Source organism: Heteronotia binoei, chromosome 21, assembly GCF_032191835.1.
Source record: "Heteronotia binoei isolate CCM8104 ecotype False Entrance Well chromosome 21, APGP_CSIRO_Hbin_v1, whole genome shotgun sequence".
NCBI lineage: Eukaryota > Metazoa > Chordata > Lepidosauria > Squamata > Gekkonidae > Heteronotia > Heteronotia binoei.
Genome location: NC_083243.1, coordinates 138829508 through 138848279, shown reverse-complemented (window position 1 = coordinate 138848279; position 18772 = coordinate 138829508). Strand labels below are relative to the sequence as shown.

At 43.0% G+C, this 18772-nt stretch overlaps 1 protein-coding gene across 1 annotated transcript in view; it reads right to left on the bottom strand.

Moving 5' to 3' along the window:
- The window catches only part of PPFIBP2 (PPFIA binding protein 2), a 190957-nt gene that overhangs the window by 135017 nt on the left and 37168 nt on the right, over positions 1-18772 (bottom strand). Inside the window, exons 2-3 of the mRNA XM_060262105.1 lie at positions 18229-18327; positions 6813-7027 (exon numbers count right to left, since the gene is read on the bottom strand). Of these exons, the coding sequence (XP_060118088.1) occupies positions 6813-7027; positions 18229-18292 (279 nt within the window). The 5' untranslated portion in view covers positions 18293-18327. The remainder of the gene's footprint in view (positions 1-6812; positions 7028-18228; positions 18328-18772) is intronic.

Here is an 18772-nt window from a genome sequence, read left to right as displayed (position 1 = left end):
GTCCCCGTTCCTTTTGGGAACTGTGAAAAAGATGGAATAGACACCTTGATATTTCTGCTTCGGAGGGACTTGTTCTATTGCAGCAATATCCAGAAGATGGCGAATTGCCTTGAGGGTGATGTCCCTCTGCCCTGGGTTCGAGCGAAGGGGGGAAATAATGAAGCGATCTGGGGGTGTACGCCTGAACTCTATCGGGTAACCCCGGGAAACAATCTCTAGAGTCCAAGAGTCCGCCTGCGATTCCACCCAAGCTTGATGAAAGTGAAGCAGGCGACCCCCTACTGGGATGTGATCCCAGTCATGCCTTGTTAGACTTGGGGCCCTTCTCGAACTTATCCGATCTATTGGGCTGGTTCCTCTGAAATCGGGTGTTGGAGAAGTTTTTACGGAAATTCTGCTTGGTCTGGCCCCAGGACGATTTTCTGTACTCTTGCTTTGGCTTGGAGAAGCTGGTGGAGGTCCGAAAGGAATTAGAGCCAAACCCTCGCCTGTCGGTACGTCTCAGGAACTTGGGCATGGCCTTCTTCTTGTCTCGCGTCTCCACTAGGATCTTTTCCAGTGTGTCACCGAATAGCTTCTCTCCCTGAAACGGATAGCCTGACACAATCGACTTCGAATGGACGTCAGCTGGCCAGGCTCTAAGCCACAGACCCCTTCTTGCTACTGTGTTGGATGCCATCGCCCAGGCAGAGAAGGTAAGAGCATCCAAGGAAGCATCCGCTGAGAACTCAGCCGCCCGCAGGAGTCTGTTGGTGCCCTCCAGGATCCTTTTATCTGCATCCGGCAAGAGTTGTGTTAGACGTCTTATCCACACTATCGCTGCCCTAGAGACTATAGAGTTAGCGGCAGCTGCCTTGATGGCCAGGGCCGTAGCCTCATGGCTCCTCTTCAGGGCCAGGTCAATCATTCTGTCCCAGTTGTCCCGGATCGACCCTTGGCCATCTTCTGCTAGTAGGCCATGGGACTGTAGAGCTGCCACAGGTGCATCTACTAAGGAAACCTGTAGCATGTCATTAGTGAAGGCAGGTAGCTCATACAACTTCTTAATGGAGTTGGGGACCTGTCTGCTGGCACTTGGTTTGGCCCATTCTGCTCTTAGCTGGCGCTCGAAGAACTCTGGGAAGGGGAAGACCTTGTCGGAGGATTGGTACCTTGGGAAGAACTCTGAGTTCCCCTTGGGTTTGTTCTTGGGGTTAGTCGAGGGGTTGGAAGTCTCCTGGTCCTCAGGAAACGCTTGGAGGTCTAGTGCAGCCAGAACCTTGGGTAGGAGGGATTGGAACTCTTCTGCCCTGAAAAAGCGTGAGGAGGGTTCTGGCACGGACGTACCCTCTATCTCCTCATCCGAAAGGAATTCGCCCTCCTCCCGTTCTCCCTCGTCTGACTCCTCCGACTGATCCCCATACTGGGATCTCTCGCCCTCCAGGAAGTCACTGACTAAGGAGCCCCTTAGAGTAGGAGCCCTAGAGTAGGAGCCTTGTTCCCTAGTCCTCTTGGGTGAGGGTGACCTGGAGGAAGGGCATGGGCTAGAGGGCCTTGGTCTCTTGAGGGTGGCCGCTTTAACTGCAGCTCCCACTGTCTGTCTAATTGAATCTAGAAACTCAGCAAATAAAGAAGATCCCATCATGGGTACATTACCCAAGCCCATCTGGGGCTGGAAGGTCTGCGCAGCCTCCTGCTGTGGCCGAACTTCGAAGGAGTCGAAGTCTCCTGCCTGGAGGTTGGTATACGAGGGTCCCCATCCCTGGAGGCTGCTAGTCTGCTGGTCGCCGTCTTTTCGCGCCCGTTTGCGCTTCTCAAAATGGCCACCGGGGCTGGGACGGCGCTCTGAGGAGGAAGCCTCCTCCGCTGCCGAAGATGACCAGCGCCGCTTCCGCTCGCTTCTCAGTGTTCTGCCCCTACAGGGCACGTTGCCGGCAGCCGAGGCAAGCTCCGCGGTCATGCCGGCTCCGGGAAGTAGCCTCTTGGCCCCGCGCGGTGCGCTGGCGGCCGAGTCCTCTTCTGGGAAGGCGTCCTTTGCCCTGCGCGCCATCTAGCTGCACTTCGCGCCGCGGCTTGTAAGCACAGCCCGGGCCTTCGGCGCGCTGCTCCTCTTCGGTGTGTGTGTGGGGGGGAAGAGGAAGCGAGAATCAGAATGAAAGGATTAAAGCAGCATAGAGGCTGAAAGGGTTGGAATTCAAGTCAAGGTAAGGAACAGAAAGGGTAAGGAACAGAAAGGTAAGGAACAGAAAGGTAAGGAACAGAAAGGGTAAAGGAAAGAGGGAAAAGTTTTTGTTTTGGAAAAAGTTTTTGTTTTGTTTTTTAAGAAAGCAGTCAGAAGGATAGAACCTATCCTAAGCACATGCTCTCCCTGTCGAGGCAGGAAAAGAACTGGGAGAGATGGGTGGTTCCCCACAGCCACAGGAAGAGGAAGTTTTGATTCCTGCCTCCCTGATTGGATGGTGGGAAAACACCCAAGATGTCCTCCACCTCCTAGGGAGAACTTCAGTATTTACAAATGATCTTCAGTTGGCAGAGATCAGCTCGCCTGGAGAAAATGGCTGCTCTGAAGGGTGGAATCTATGGCATTGTACATATTGAGGTCCCTCCCATCCAAAACCCTACCATCTCCTGGATCCACTCCCAAAGTCTCCAGGTATTTGCCAACACAGACCTGGCAACGTCACCTGTTGCCTACATTGCTCCCCCCTCCTTTGTTCACCCATGCTTTTAAACTATGGGTTTCTGAAACCTATTTTCAGGTGGCTCAGTGGTAGAGCATCTGCTTGGGAAGCAGAAGGTCCCAGGTTCAATCTCTGGCATCGCCAAAAAAGGGTCCAGGCAAATAGGTGTGAAAAACCTCAGCTTGAAACCCTGGAGAGCCGCTGCCAGTCTGAGAAGACAATACTGACTTTGATGGACCCAGGGTCTGATTCAGTATAAGGCAGCTTCATATGTTCATATGTTCATTTTAGCCTAGAAACTGTTTTAAGCTATATGAGATTGATTCCTGAAGAGGAGGCATAAAAGTGTTCTAAATAAATACAATAAATATCTCAGTTTCTTTTACAAAGTGTGGGGGGGAGCAAAACAGAAGTCATAAAACATTTAGCTTCCTCAGACATATCTATCTGCATTACTGTGCTAAACTAAAAGATATGTGTATGTGTGAAGTGCTGTCAAGTAGCAAACAACTCATGGTGACCCCTCATGGAGTTTTCAAGGCAAGAGGTAAGCAAATGTGGCCTATCTTCCTCTGTATAAAAACCCTGGACTTCCTTGGTAGTGTCTCATTCAAGTACGAACCAGAGCAAACTCCACTTAGGTTCTGAGATCTGATGAGACTGGAAGGTTTTTTGTTGGTGATGACAATACATGCATGTTTCAATTCCTCTGACAATGACCAGGCTGCATGTTAAAATACCGATAATCTAATTTTGCATGCAACTAATTTTGAATGCAAGATATCACTGATATTATATTGTTGTCATCTTTACTTCACATTCAAACAGGAAAATCAAAGAGGTGAATGATTACAATTGCAAAATATCTAGTGATGTGTAGATTCAGTATGAATATACTTAGGGTTGCCAAGTCCTTCCACCACTGTGGCGGAGGACTTTCACACGTACAGCATGATGCGTCACCCAGAAATGACATCATTGCACCAGGGACATTGCAGTAGGGACACTCTAGGACTCATGATAAAACTCTCCGGTACCATAGAGTTTTTAGCATGAGTCCTAGAGTGTCACACGAGAAACGCTCTAAGATTCACGGTAAAATGCTACGGTACCATAAAGTTTTTAGCAGGAGTCCTAGAGAATTCCCCGGTGTGACGATGTCTCTTCTGGGTGACGTCATTGCGCCGGGGACAGTGCACGCTGATTGGGCTGTTTGGGGGTGGGGGTCTCCCCGGTGGCCTGCTCCCTGTCAGCAGGTTGGGGCCCTCCAAGATGGGGAAACCCCCGCCCCCAGTGGGAGCTTGGAAGCCCTAAATATATTGTTGTGCATAACAGACAGTAATTGTTGTTGCAGTAACCTTAACTTGGAAGTCTCTCTCTTGACAGGTTTAGAGCTAAATTACAGTAATTTCTGGAGATCTATTAATGGAACTTTCCATTACTTAAAGGAAAATATCAGCTGTGTGAAGTCTGGAGGGAGAAAACACTGATTTTAAAAAATAAAATATAAGGCCCCTGGTGGTGGTGGGAGGAAATGGCTGTGAGGGGAAAGTGGCAGGAGAAATAGCTGCCATATGTGGCAGAAAATTCGAATTTATCCATGTACACTTTACTGATTTGTTCCCCAAAACTCTGGAGCAAAGCAGGTTTGAGAAAGATCGGAGAAAAGCCATGGAAACCTCCAGAGGTGCACAAATGCACCATGCTGTAGAGAAGCAGGGGGTAAAAATCTGCTTGCAAAAGCATTTCACTTAGGGCAGATCACTTGTGTGAAAGACTCCTAGGAAGAGACCATATCCCTTGGTTCTCTACAATGTTACACAAAATTGTAAAACTTGTTTTATTGTTGCACACAATATATTTATTTATTTAAAAGTTTTGCTCACCATTTTCTTCATTCATAGCAGTGTGCAATAAACTACACAAGGAAGCAATTAAAACAACAGAACTATCAAACCAGCCTACAAACTACAGTGTTGAACAGACAATCTATAAGCCATCAACCACTGAACCATGCAAAAGATCTCACTTGTCCACATGAGTATTTCAAAATAACAGTGCCAGAACTGAAAAGGCAAGGGTTCAAGCTGCAGGAGAATGGACCTGCCAGATCAAGGGCACCAAAAGAACCTGCTGACTTAAGTTGGCACATGGGTTCAAATTGGGAGAGGTTATCCTTTAGGCAGAACATGTGACTGCTTGCACAAAACCTTGCTTTAAGGCAAAGATATCGACGCACATGGGTATGCAAGATTTATTCTAGTACTATTAGTTCATTAATTGTGTAAATTGGGTCTAATAATATTAAACATTGCAACATTTTACAACAAAAGGATGTTTGATCACTCATCTGTTTAGATTGCTAATTTTGATCAGAATTCTTGAGCACTTAAAATGCTCATTTTTAAAACTAGATAATAAATGCTTTGTGAATGCAGCTTCACAATGTTTTCTCTATGTGGCTGACAAGACAGGTGCAGATACCTTTTCTGGCACCTGAATGTTTAGGAAAGTGGACTGGGTCAAGTGGAATTTTGCTTCTGATTGGCTGAACAGATTTTTTTTATAAGTTGCTTCAACAGCAGCTGCTACCACAGCACACAGATCTTAACTCTATTACTAAAGGTAAGTTATATGCTTGCAAGAAGATAGTTTTAAACACTATGGTCATTTTAAAAAGCATCCTATTAAACAGAGCTTCCATCTGAAGAAGCGTTACTATCAGAGTTATGTATAAGCTCATTCCATGACATTTTGTGCTTGGCTCTGCATCCCATGGCAGCCCACTACCCTGTGTCAGAATTCCCAAAGTGCTGACAGGTTTGAAAAGCCTAGGGAACCATTCTCTAGCCCACGAATGCCCTACTTCATCTGCATACGAGGGAACTGGAGTCAAAAATACTTTCTCCATTTAAGTTTTCATACTGTGTTGCCATGGCTGTCTTCCTCCAAGTACCACTCAACTAAAGAGTCCCCCTCCCTTCCTCCAAGTACCACTCAATAAAGAGTCTTTCTCCCAAATTTAACCTTACAAAAAAGCATTTTTTAGTTGTCTTGATCCTGCAATTTAGGTGGCCAGAGGGAGGCTGTGTAACTTGTGTGTAATATTAGGGAAGCACGTTCAGAAATACCTGAGCCAAAATTAAACACAAAATTAGTTTTTAGGTTGGCTCATGGATATCCCAGAATGACCTGAATTTCTCCTGAAATTCTAGTTACAGTGAAAATGTATCTCTTGCAAATTTTTGGGAGGCACGGGAATAGAGAGGAAGAAAGAGAAGTTGTTAGTAAGCATGTCTGTTCCTTTAATTTTTAAAGAGACTAAAAGTGCCACCTAACACAGGGCTGGCCCTGCCTCTAGGTAAACTAGGTGACTGCCTAGGGTGCCATCCTTCTGAGGGCACCAAACTGGGTGCCCCCCATGTGACTCAGTGACATTATCAGTGCAGGAGGGGCACTAGAACCTAGCTTTGCCTAAGGTGACAGACAGTCAAGGGCCAGCCCTGACGGTCTACTACTTATGTTCTTATGTCAAGCAGGCAAGAGGCTAGGTCTATGGGTGGAAATAATGGGGCCATTATTTCCCATGGGTAGTCCTGGCTTCCCCAGCACCATAGGCTTGTCGTTCTATCAGGCTTCCAGGAACTGCAGGAGCACACCTGACATTCTGATGGGTCAGTGAACTCTCACATGAGTTCACAAGCTTACTCAACAGCCAGCCAACAACCTGTCAATTTCCAATGCTGGCTAAGCTCCCCTTTCCCAATTATCAACTTTTAGCTGACATAACAGCTGATAAAAGGATGGACAGTGGCCCAGTCTACCTGCCACCGGAAATACTGGTGTCACTAGCCTTATTGAGAGGGCAAGTCTATTCAAGTCTGGAAACTTTGAGATAATTGCCTATTTGCCCTCTCCAAAATCCAGATCCAAAACTAATTCAATTTATTAAAGTGCACAGCCCTATTCAATATTTCTAACTGAAGCCTAATCTATGTAATTACTTTTTAGTAGTGGAAGCTTTCAAGTTCACGAGAATGTTCATAAGGCAGGATGTTACAAAGTAAAGGGGGGGGGGGAGATTTGTGAGTACAAATGTGTACAAAAGGTATCAATTTTCTTCCCATATAATTCAGATAGAAAACCACTCACCAGATTTTCCTCTAGCCAGGCATGTATACATGCTGCAGTAGTCCCTGGAATCTGATTCCTTAAAGCCTCTCTCTCTTGAGGATCCTTCAGCATCTCTAATGCCATCTTCAAGTCTTCTAACAGGTGGAGAATTTGGAGTGTGCCAAAGTACATAGATTGAGCAGGTGACACAATATCATAGGCGCCATTTGTATACTCTGCAGCTGCTTTAGTACCTAAAATAAAATAATAAGGTAAGTTGGAAGAAAACCTGGAGAACCAGTTTAACAGAAACCAGTTAGTATGGTTCTTTATATTTAGACCATTCTGTGTGAATGCAATTATCCATCTAAAATTTTTCCTATTGGAATGATTGCTCAGAAAATATCTGCATTATTGATCACAACTTCAAATACTTTACATAGCTAAAAAATCCTCTTTTTTAAAAAGTCATCCTTTTTCTATATAACCAGAACTACTGGACTAAAATTATTCATCGCTCTGAAATTAAATTCCCAAACATGCTTGATTTTTCCCAACTGCTTAAGAAATCCCTTTTAAAAATACCTCCCCCCCACCCCCATTAACATCTAAGGTTAAAGGAGTTTTTAGCTATCTCATAGTTATGCCATTAAGATTTTAGAAAATTCATGCTGTGCTGCTCTTGGGATGTTTTAAGATCACTTTTTTACTTTTTATTTGATGGGCTTTAAATGTTCTTATGTTTACCCTATATATGTTTTATATTTTTGTATGATATTTTATTATGTTTTTATTTTATTTTATTATGTTCAGTGTGTTGTTATTTATGTTACTAATTTCTTGAGAGGCATTTATGTGGGCTTAAATCCTGCATAGAATCTGCAGAGGGTTCTGAAGGGAGCTATACCACCTTTCCATGGAAGATCTTTGACTCCCCCCCCCCAAAAAAAAACAACCCTCCAACATTCTTGGGGCATCCTTCAGCAGCAACGTGGGGGGGGGGGCTTTTAAGCTGCTGTGGGAAGAGGAAAATTGGTGGAAATCACAACCACCCCCACCACCCCACCCCCGGTCTGCTCATGGAAACTCTGGGAGTGATCCAAGCCATTGGAGAGATGGGATATGTCTCATTGTTATTCCATTAGGATTTCAGAAAATTCATGCTGTGCTGCTCTTGGGATGTTTTAAGATCACTTTTTTACTTTTTATTTGATGGGCTTTAAGTGTTCTTATTTTTACCCTATATATGTTCTATATTTTTGTATGATATTTTATTTTATTATGTTCAGTGTGTTGTTATTTATGTTACTAATTTCTTGAGAGGCATTTATGTGGGCTTAAATCCTGCATAGAATCTGCAGAGGGTTCTGAAGGGAGCTGTACCACCTTTCCATGGGACATCTTTGACTCTTCCCCCCCCCCCCCACAACCCTTCAACAATCTTGGGGCATCCTTCAGCAGCAATGTTGGGGGAGGGGCTTTTAAGCTGCTGTGGGAAGAGGAAAATTGGTGGAAATCACAACCACCCCCACCCCCGGTCTGCTCATGGAAACTCTGGGAGTGATCCAAGCCGTTGGAGAGATGGGATATGTTTATTTTTTTTACCTGAAACAGATTACAATGTTAATGTAAATTTAGTTACATATTGACAGTAAACATAGACAGTAGTATGCCATTTAGGAGGTTCCGAAATCATGAGCCCTTAAAAATATAAGACACTTGTTTCCAAGGAAAATGTTTCATAAAAACAAAACTTTGTCAACATATCTATTTTGTTCAAAATATCAACACAGCAGGCTTTATCATTCTTATGAAAATGTTCATCAATATTCTTGAAAATCAATAATTTCCAATCATTATCAATGATGTATTTGGTCTAACGATCCTCTTCAACAGAGGGAGGGCACTGACCACAATGTAAGCGACACATTACAGCTATTAAGAAAACAGAAAGGTGAAAATGCTAAAATGGAATACATGACATGAGAAAGACTAAATGAAACAAATTGCTTTCCACAAAATTTTTCACAAATGATACAGAGAAAAAACCTTCAGTAGCTAATATAAGGGGTTTTTTTGGTCAGGTTACTATACGTTACTATACAATTTTTCATTAAGTTGATTGTAACAACCCAACAATGATATTAACTTCAGAGTATATACATCATAGATGCCTTCAGTACTGAAGAAAAATAAAATAGATGAGATCAGCTACTTGCAGCTGTCCCTACCAACCATTAGATGTCACTACGTTTTCAGAGACACACCGCTCATTTAAAAACACATAGACAGAGCTTTGCAGTTTTGTATGAAATCTAGGGGTACACATGTGTTCACTACCATGTTTCTTTCAACAGAGTTTAATACAGAACACCTTCAAATATTCCTCTTCGCAAATGTTACTTTACAATGGGGCATTCCAACAAGAACTGTGGTTTCTGCAGAGCTTAGAACTAGTAAGGGATCTCTAGTCTCAAAAACTGCTGTAATTAAAGGACTGCCACAGACGCTTTATTTGGTAGCTTGAACCTACTATTAAGAGGTCATTGCTCTGATCTAACCCATAAATTACCCTGCAGGATATATGTGGAAGCCTCCAGACTTTCTATTCATGTTAGGGTTGCCAAGTTCAATTCAAGAAATATCTGGGGACTTTGGGAGTTGAGCCAGGAACAAGGTTGTGACAAGCATAACTGAACTCCAAAGGGAGTTCTAGCCTTCACATTTAAAGGGACCATATACTTTTTAAATGCCTTCCCTCCATTGGAAATAATGAAGAATAGGGCCACCTTCTTTTGGGACTCATAGAATTGGACCCCCTGGTCCAATCCTTTTGAAACTTGGTGGGTATTTTGAGGAAGGGCACTGGATGCTATGCTGAAAATTTGGTGCCTCTACCTCAAAAAACAGCTCCCCCCAGAGCCCCAGATACCTGCAGATCAATTGTCCATAACACCCTATGAGAATCGGCCTCCATAGGGAATAATGGAGTGCTGAGCAGACATTTCCCTCCCACCTCCACCCTTGCTTTCTGATGACCCTGAAGTGGGGGGAGGGCCTCCAAACTGAAGGATTACCTGCCCCCATCTGTGGATTGGGAATTCTAACATGTCCTCAAGGTTTGCAAAATGAAGACAATGCAATTCTAACAGCAATTACACAACTCAGAATAAAACAAAATCAAGACAAAGGAAGCAAACGGGATATGCTTCTAAATGCACATAATTCCCACACGCTCTGTGGAAAAGAATGTCTTCATTTCTGTACAGAAGACTGCCCACAGAGATCAAATGCCTGGTGGGAGGGGCACTTTCCAGCACTGCTAAAGAGAAGGCCCTGCTATTTGTGGATGCTAACCTAGAAGAAATAGTATTTTTAGCTGGTTCCATTAGATAATAAAATACATGAAGAATCATATGGAAGAAGGTCACCATCGATTTCCATCAGAATGGGGGCACCAAGAACATCAGGATCACCCTAATCAGGGTCTAATGAATTGAAACTAGCACCTTGACCAGAGAATAGAAACAAAGGGATAAGATGCACAGATTCCTTAGTAAGCTTATGCTGACAAACCCATCAAAGTGAAACATATCCTTGGCAATAGTGGCCCAGGAGATTCTGGTTTACTGGTGCAGTTCAAGCAATAGCAGCCCAGGAGTTTTGGGTTTGTTGGTCCAATTCATAACACCAGCACAAGTCAACTCCAGTCTTTTTTAATTCTGTTCATTAAAACTTGCTTCTTGGGAACAGTGAAATACAACAGAGAAAGCCCCCCCCCTCAAAAAAAAACAACAACAGGTGAGTACACGGTAAAAGAAGTATGACCAAAACCAGGTCTTTTTTTTGTAGCAGGAATTCCTTTGCATATTAGGCCACACATCCCTGATGTAGCCAATCCTCCAAGCGCTTACAGGGCTCTTAGTACAGGGTCTACTGTAAGCTCCAGGAGGATTGGCTGCAACAGGGGATCTGGCTTAATATGCAAAGGCATTCCTGCTACAAAAAAAGCCCTGACCAAAACAAAACCTATTTTGGAAAAAGTCCCAAAAGGCAGCTCATATTCCTCTGTCTTTCCTCCATAAGAGAGAAGCAGGGGAAGGTGGGAGGGAAAGGACATCTGAATCAAGTTCTTAAAGGAAAGGAACTCATCTTTGTTCTCTCATCTGCCTTCTTTCGTAATAGGTGGGGAAGCACACATTTTTCTCTCTGAACTTGCTGGGTGAAGAAATACCTAAGCCTCTGGCTCTAACTTGCTAGATACCTGGAAGGAGATCTATTAAAGTATAATTCTATTAAGTCTCAAAACACCATAAATGGTTGAAGAAGGTTGCACTGCAACCTTGGTAGACTGTACTATTACCAAGTGGGAAGCTTCAGTCAAAAATAAATATACAAAGTCAAATCATAGGACTGATCTGTCACACAGACCAGATCTCTCAATGGTAAACATCAAGAAAATGCTCTCCCAGTGTTCATTGAACTAATGCTCAAAAACATTAATTAAAACAGAACAGTGCTCTCTTCATTATCTAAAATATTTTCAAAGGAAATCATTTGCCCAGTGTAAAGGCAAATGCATTGTAGCTTTACCCACTCCAGCCAGAAAGTACATAAAGTAATCAAAATGCTTGAACTATGAAGGACAGAACATTAATCCTTTAGGAAAACTTACTATGTTTATCAAAGACTCAGAGACCTTTTTTCTTGTAAAGTGTATTAACAATATAGAGACTCTTTACAGCTATTATGATTCACAGCAAACTACAAATCTAATAAAATAAAATTGATATATTTGAAGGCTATCATTCCACTGGCAATAAGCATTTGATATAGGAAAAAAGGAAGTCTATAACATTTTTACTAGAAAAGGAAAATGACCTTGATTAGGAGTCAACACTTATGATCCGAAGTAGTAATATACACATGAGTAAATGCACAGCACAGACTTACTTGGGCATTCTGCAGCAGCTCTACTACTGATGAATAAGACACTTTAAAAAAGCATTCTCATCCACTTGTAGTGGATGGAACTGGCATATACAGAGCAGGTTAGGAGCTTGGTGGTGCTGATGGACCCAGCTTTGCTGTTTAAGTTGGTGTGCAGTGCAAAAGTGCCCTTTATTGACAGCCTTTTATCAGCTGCATTTGGTTTGCTAACTCTTTTTTTTAAGATTCAGCTGATCTGACTACATTGATCCATTATTTGTAACTTTGCAGTTAGACTACTGTAATGTGTTCTATGTTGGGCTTCCTTTGAAGACAACCCGAAAGTTCAGCTGGTTCAGAATGTGGCTGCCTGACTGTCAGGGGCTAGCCAAGGGGAGTATACCTTGCCCATCTTAAAACATCTACACTGGCTGCCAGTTTGTTTCAGAGTCCTCTTCAAGGTACTGGTTATGACTTTTATGGGATTCTCTCTGTGTGTGTGTCTTTTAAAGTGTGTTTTAAACTGTGATCTATAAGCTGCCTTGACTCCTGGAGAAAAGCAGGATATAAATGTTTTAATAAATAAACTATAAATAAAATGCAGATATTTTAAGATAGTTTTATGTGGTGGTGGTGGAGAGAAGACATTTAATGCTTCAACAAGGGAGGGAACAGTCTCTTTCTCCTCCGTGTGCCATTTTATTTTTAATCTAACTTGCTGAGGTTGCCACATTAGCTTTTGTTTGTTTTGCTTGCTGTCCAGAAGGAAAAGGACATTGGCTGCAGAAAAATTCACAACACAGCATACAAAAACTAGGCATGATTCAAGCAAGCATTTTTAATACAATTTCCCATTTAAACAGATGATCATAAACATGATTCTAAAGTGGCTCCCTCTTCAAGCCCTTCACTCCTCTTCACACGTGCATTTATTCATCCGTAGAAAATATACAAAGCAAGTTAAATAAAGAGAAAAATGTAACACTATGGAAGCAGCAACCATACAGAATCTTATTTCCGCTCTTCCCTTCCAGTTCAACAACAATCTTATGCTTCTGAAATGAATTTCATTGGCAAAGATTTGACTGCAGAAAAAATACTAGCTGCTGTGCAGACTGATAAGGTTAATGAACAATAAAAAGATTTTCAGGACCTTTGAGAAACAGTATCCATAAAAGCAAGACACATTAACTGCTGAACAAACAACTTGTCATAGAGGCCATTTTGCATAGGACCATCATCACATGGAGCCAGCTTCAAATACCATTCCCGTGATGCCTTCTCCATGCCACTACAGCAATGCTACAGCATACCAATCAGCAAGGCTCATTACATGGTTCTGCCCAAATGTGTGCCAAGTATTTTTGGAGGGGCTGGCACTGGCATGGATACTCCCCATGTAGTCCAGAAGAACCACCAGAGGAACCCTGACACACAAGAAGCAAGCCTGTAGCCATGGGGGACCTGTGGGGGCACGGCTGAGCCAGTTTGGTCTAGTGGTTAAGTATGTGGACTCTTATCTGGGAGAACCGGGTTTGATTCCCCACCCCTCCACTTGCACCTGCTGGAACGGCCTTACGTCAGCCATAGCTCTTGTAGGAGTTGTCCTTGAGAGGGCAGCTGCTGCAAGAGCTCTCTCAGCCCCACCCACCTCACAGGGTGTCTGTTGTGTGTGGGGGGAAGGTAAAGGAGATTGTGACTGCTCTGTGACTCTGAGATTCAGAATGTAGGGCGGGATATAAATCCAATATCTTCTTCTTCCAGGTGGACCCCCGACTTCCAGGGGGTCCTCCAGGTGCAGACTGCTTTTTTTCTTTTCTTTTCACCATGGCTGAGCGGGCAAAGCATCATCAGTGGAAGCCGGAGCCAAGAGAGCTGAGCAGGACACAGAGTACTGCAGCAGCAAAAACAGCGAGAAGAGAGGAGGGAAACGGAGGAACAGGAGGCAGAGGAAGCTGTGTGGAATGGGCCGGGGGGCGGGGTGGTGGAATGGATGGAGCCAGGTTGAGAGAGAGGGAGGTGGAAGGAAACCCCCCCTGCTTGCACACAACATGCAGTCCCTTCTTGACTCCAAAGTTTTAGGGTTGGCTGCCTTGACTTGGTCACTTCAGAACCTCCAGATTTTGCCCTTATCCCAGGAAGCTTCTGAGAAATGGCAAGCACCACAGTGGATGGGAAAGGATGCCCCCCCCCCGACTTTTATCAGGGCTACAGCCCTGATAAGAAGGAACTACAAACAATGTTAATTCAAACTGATTCTATGTCTGTTCAACTACCCAGTTCATTATTATCCTGTTCTGTCTACAAGGAGCTCAAGTAAACACATACAGTTCTCCTTTCACCATTTTTTCCTAACAACTCCATGAATCAGTTTGGCTAAAAGTATGTGACTAGATAAGATCACTCAGTGAGCTCCATTGTAGTGAGGGTACAAACCATGAACCAACATTTTCCCAGTTCGTGCCCATCCTTACTCCCATTATTTAATCTGACACTTAAACAGCAACACATGTGAGGATTATTAACATGTAAACTGGTCATACGCAGAACATAGGTTCTTCTCAGTGGGATTCCAAGCAGCAGTTTTGGTAATAATCCAGAAAGACTTGAAAGGAGAACATGAAGATGAAGACTGGAAATGACAAGTCAGTCAGGACTCAGGATACACAGTTGAAGGTAAACTGAGCAGAATTTGGAAGGATGAGGGACAGCTCTAGTAACAGACCTCTGCCACCCTACCAACAGCCTACATAGTTGTTATGGAAGGCTGGAGGAAACCATGGCTGGTTTGTAAAAGTTTGAAATCTGGAGAAGGATGGGAGTAAATTAGCTCTGTTTCGGTCCCATATTGACAGCATGGACACTAAAAATATATTGAAGTAGATTGATTTAGGATGTTCCAAGGTTTTCTGCCAGGTTAGTTCTTATCCTATGTACACTTTCTGCATCACAATCCAATCAGCCTGAAGTTGTATGTTTAGAACTTTCACCTAGTTAGCAGCATGGCTATTTTAATAATGTTCTGATAAAGGCTAGCTTTTTATCCCTTCTAAAGTCATTAATATATTTAAGACAAAAATATAACTAACAAATAATGCTATCACTGGAACATAAAGGAAATATGGATTCAAATGATGGCTATAATACTGTGGTAACCACATAGGCTTGATCCAGCAGCATCATTAGACTGAAGATAATTACCTTAAATTTTTAAAAAAACCACAATTTCTAGGGTTTTTATTTTTGTACACAGATTTTATTTTTGTACACAGATCAATTATATATGTTAAATGCAGAGTCTACTGCTCTAACAAGTATACATACTTTGCTACCTAAGCAATTAGTTTAGATAATTATTTTCCCTTATTACTAACAAGGCAGTTTAAATGAGGCAACTAACAAACACTAACCCACCCAGTATCCCATCCTTGAATCTGTTCAACATTTTCATTATGCTATATACTAATTTACTGCTCACTCTCTACCTATATTTATGGATTGGTAACTTCCATTTCATTGTATCTTAAGAAGTGAGTGCGCTCACGAAAGCTTATACCTCGAATAAAACTTTGTTGCTCTTAAACGTGCAACTGGACTCAAACTTTGTTCTGCTGCTTCAGACCAACACAGCTACCCACCTGAATCCATCCAATATCCCTCATTTTCACATCAGTAATTAGAATAGCTGTAGCAGAGTTGAAGAATCTTGAGATGCTGACTCATCTGCCAGATTTGATCACATCCCATTCAATTCCCATTGGTAATCTGCTCTGACAGGCTTACTCTGATTATCTCCAAACATAATTTCATATGTGAATGATGAACAACTGTATGCATGAACATCTTTATTTCTGTAAGCGTAATATGCATACTAAATATTAATATAAGGTAGAAGGATTGTCCTTTTCATGTGTCCATCTTCAGTTACCCACATTAGCATTTATGCCTTTTAATAAGCCTATTATGCAGACAGCTCTGTAATATCGTCAGGCCAAAATAGGCTTTTTATTAAGGGGCTGAGATCTTACCACTACTTTTAATTTTCTAAATAAATAAATAAAGGAGCAAAAGAAAGTGTGATAGAAAACCTGAAGAAACAGCCAAGTATGTAGTGTGTGTGTGTGAAATGACATCAAGTCACTTCTGACTTATGGTGAACCTATGCATTAATGTCCTCCAAAACATCCTATTGTTAATGACCATTCTCAGGTCTTGCAAACTGAAGGCCATGGATTCCTTTATTGAGTCAATCCATCTCTTGTTGAGTCTTACTCTTGTTCTGCTGCCTTCAGCTTTTCCTAGCATTTTGCCTTTTCCAGAAAGTCTTCTCATAATATAACCAAAGTATGATAGCCTCAGTTTAGTCATTTTAGCTTCTAGGGAGAGTTTAGGCTTGATATGATCTAAAACCCAATTATTTGTCTTTTTGGCAGCCCACTGTATGTGTAAAGCTCTCCTCCAACACCACATTTCAAAGGAATCAACTTTCTTCTTGCTAGCTTTCTTCATTGTCCAACTTTCATACCATACATAGTAACAGGGGATACTGTGACATGAATTAATTTGATCTTGGTCACCAGTGACACTTCCTTAGGCTTTCTAGCTCCTTCACAGCCACCCCCCTTTCTCAATCTTCTGATTTCTCAGGTGCAGTCTCTCTTTTTGTCTTCTTGATGTTCAGCTGCAATCCTGCTTTGGCACCTACTGCTTTAACCTTCACTGTAGTCATTTAAAGTCTTCACTATTGTCTGCCAGTAATATGGTTGATGATGGAGTCAAGTAATGAGCAAAACCTCCACTTTGCATTCTAAAAGTTTTCCCCCCTCTGAGCAGAGAATAGACAGGAGATGGGGGGAGTCAGTGAAATTACTTTCCAGATGTACCTCAGCTCGAGGTCACTTTTCCTTTGGTGCTGAGTCTATGAGAGCATACAGAACTCTCTGCTGGGAAGGTACCCATTGACCTTGCCTAAAGAGCTGGCGCAAGCTTCAAGGTAATGGTAATTCCTTAGAGATCCGCAACTTCCTAAGCAAAAGAATCCTGCCCTATTTTAACTCTCCATATTCAGCTCCCAAACACCTAATTTTCAGTTAGAAAAAGTTTTGCCAAAGTGAACAAATACTATATATGTAGCTAAGCCAAGAGGAAAAAATCAAAGTCTGCCAAGTTTAATAAGCCTGGGACCAAATGTAAATGTGAACCAGTACATTTCAGAAACATGAACATCACCTAAAATTAACTATATCAGATGGTACAGATTTAGTACTTAAAGGAATATATTGCTACAACTCAGTGGCTGGTTGCGTGCATTCTAATTTTAAACTATGCCCATGTTTCTGCACTTCTTTTCCTGAAATCCAAAGATATTTTCTAAAACTGATGTCTATTCCTAGTTAACACTTTTATTCCAAGACAGGTATAAAATCTTGGATTCATGTGAGTTTTGCAACAGATTAGTATTGCCATCATTCTTTCATAAATTTCACTTGCTACCATTTAAAACAGTTCTGCAATTATAACCATTATGAACTACCTGAAGATTTAGAAATACCACATGATTGAACATAGGATTCCACACAGACTAATGAATCCTCCATTTCCACACACATAAAATGGATTGTAGGCACTCATTCAGCTATCAGGAGGATCTTATTCATTTATTTACTTCATTAATACCCCACTTTTCTCCCCAACAAGAAACCATAATGTCCTACAATATTTCCCCCTTCTTTATTTTATCTTAGGGTTGCCAAGTCGAACCCCAAAAATATCTGGGGACTTTGAGGGTGGAGCCAGGAGGCTTTGGGGGTGGAGCCAGGAGACACTGGGGTGGAGCTAGGGGGAGGGGGGGAAATGGTGCCGGGGAGCGTGGTGAGCCGCCCCGCAGCTGCCGCCTCTTCTCCGCTCGCTGTGCTGCTCCTCCGAGATGGGCTCAGCCTGAGCCCATCTCGGAGGAGCAGCCACGGCGAGCGGAGAAGAGGCGGCAGTGGCGCGGCGACCTCGCCCGCTCTGCCTCTGGGGTGGAAGCGGAGGGGGGGGTGGAGGCGGGCTGGGGGTGTGGCGAGCCACAAGTCCAGGTCCTAGAAGGGCCTGGATTCGCGGCTCGCCATGCTCCTGGCCTGCCTCGCCCTCCCCTGCGCTGCTGCCGTCTCTTGGCTGCTCCTCCGAGATGGGCTCAGCCTGGGCCCATCTCGGAGGAGCAACTGCGGTGGGCGGGGAGGGGGCGGCAGCGGTGCGGCAGCCTCCGGGTGACTCACCATGCTCCCCGGCGCCGTTTCCCCCCTCTCCCCCCGCTTTCATTTTTTTGGGGAGCGGGGGAAGAGGGTGGAAATCCTGGGGTCCCCCGCCAGGGCGGGAGGGTTGGGAAGCCTATTTTATCTTCACAACAACGCTTTGAGGTAAATTAGGTCAAGTGTATATAACAGGGCCAAGATCTTCCAGCAAGCTTCCAAAGGGTCCCCCAAATCCTGGTTTGACACTCTAACCATTAGAACACATTGTCTTTAAAGATAAAGCATTGCCATACCTGCAATAATATCATCCATTTGTTCCAGAGCAGCTTCAAGCATGTGACTAGCATCAGAAGCCATGGTTTTCCAACCTGGTTTTGCTCAGGCCTATTTTCCTTTGTCTAAAAAGGAGGGAGAGAAGTTAACACATTAAAATATTCACATTACTCTGCCATCAAAGTCATAATATCAGTCTCAACTATTATGAGCATTACTTTTTGTTAAGTACAAATTCTTTTCTTTATAAATGTAGCAGGCTAGGTAGTAGTGGCTCTTACTCTTTCATGACTATATGAAGAACAATTTTTAAATCCCAGGAAAGCCACATCTTACTACATTTGCTGTACCAACTGCTGTTACAGCAGCACAAGTAACATCCAGAATAGCTCCATAGCTGAATTTATACTTGCCAATAATAGAACAGCAGTGCTTTTCTGCATTTCTGTCCAATCAGGGTCCACAAAGCACATTAAAACATTTAAACAATTTAAAACAATATTTAATAAAATAATTCAATAAAGACACAAACAAACAATACCAGAACCAAGGAGGAGAGCTGAT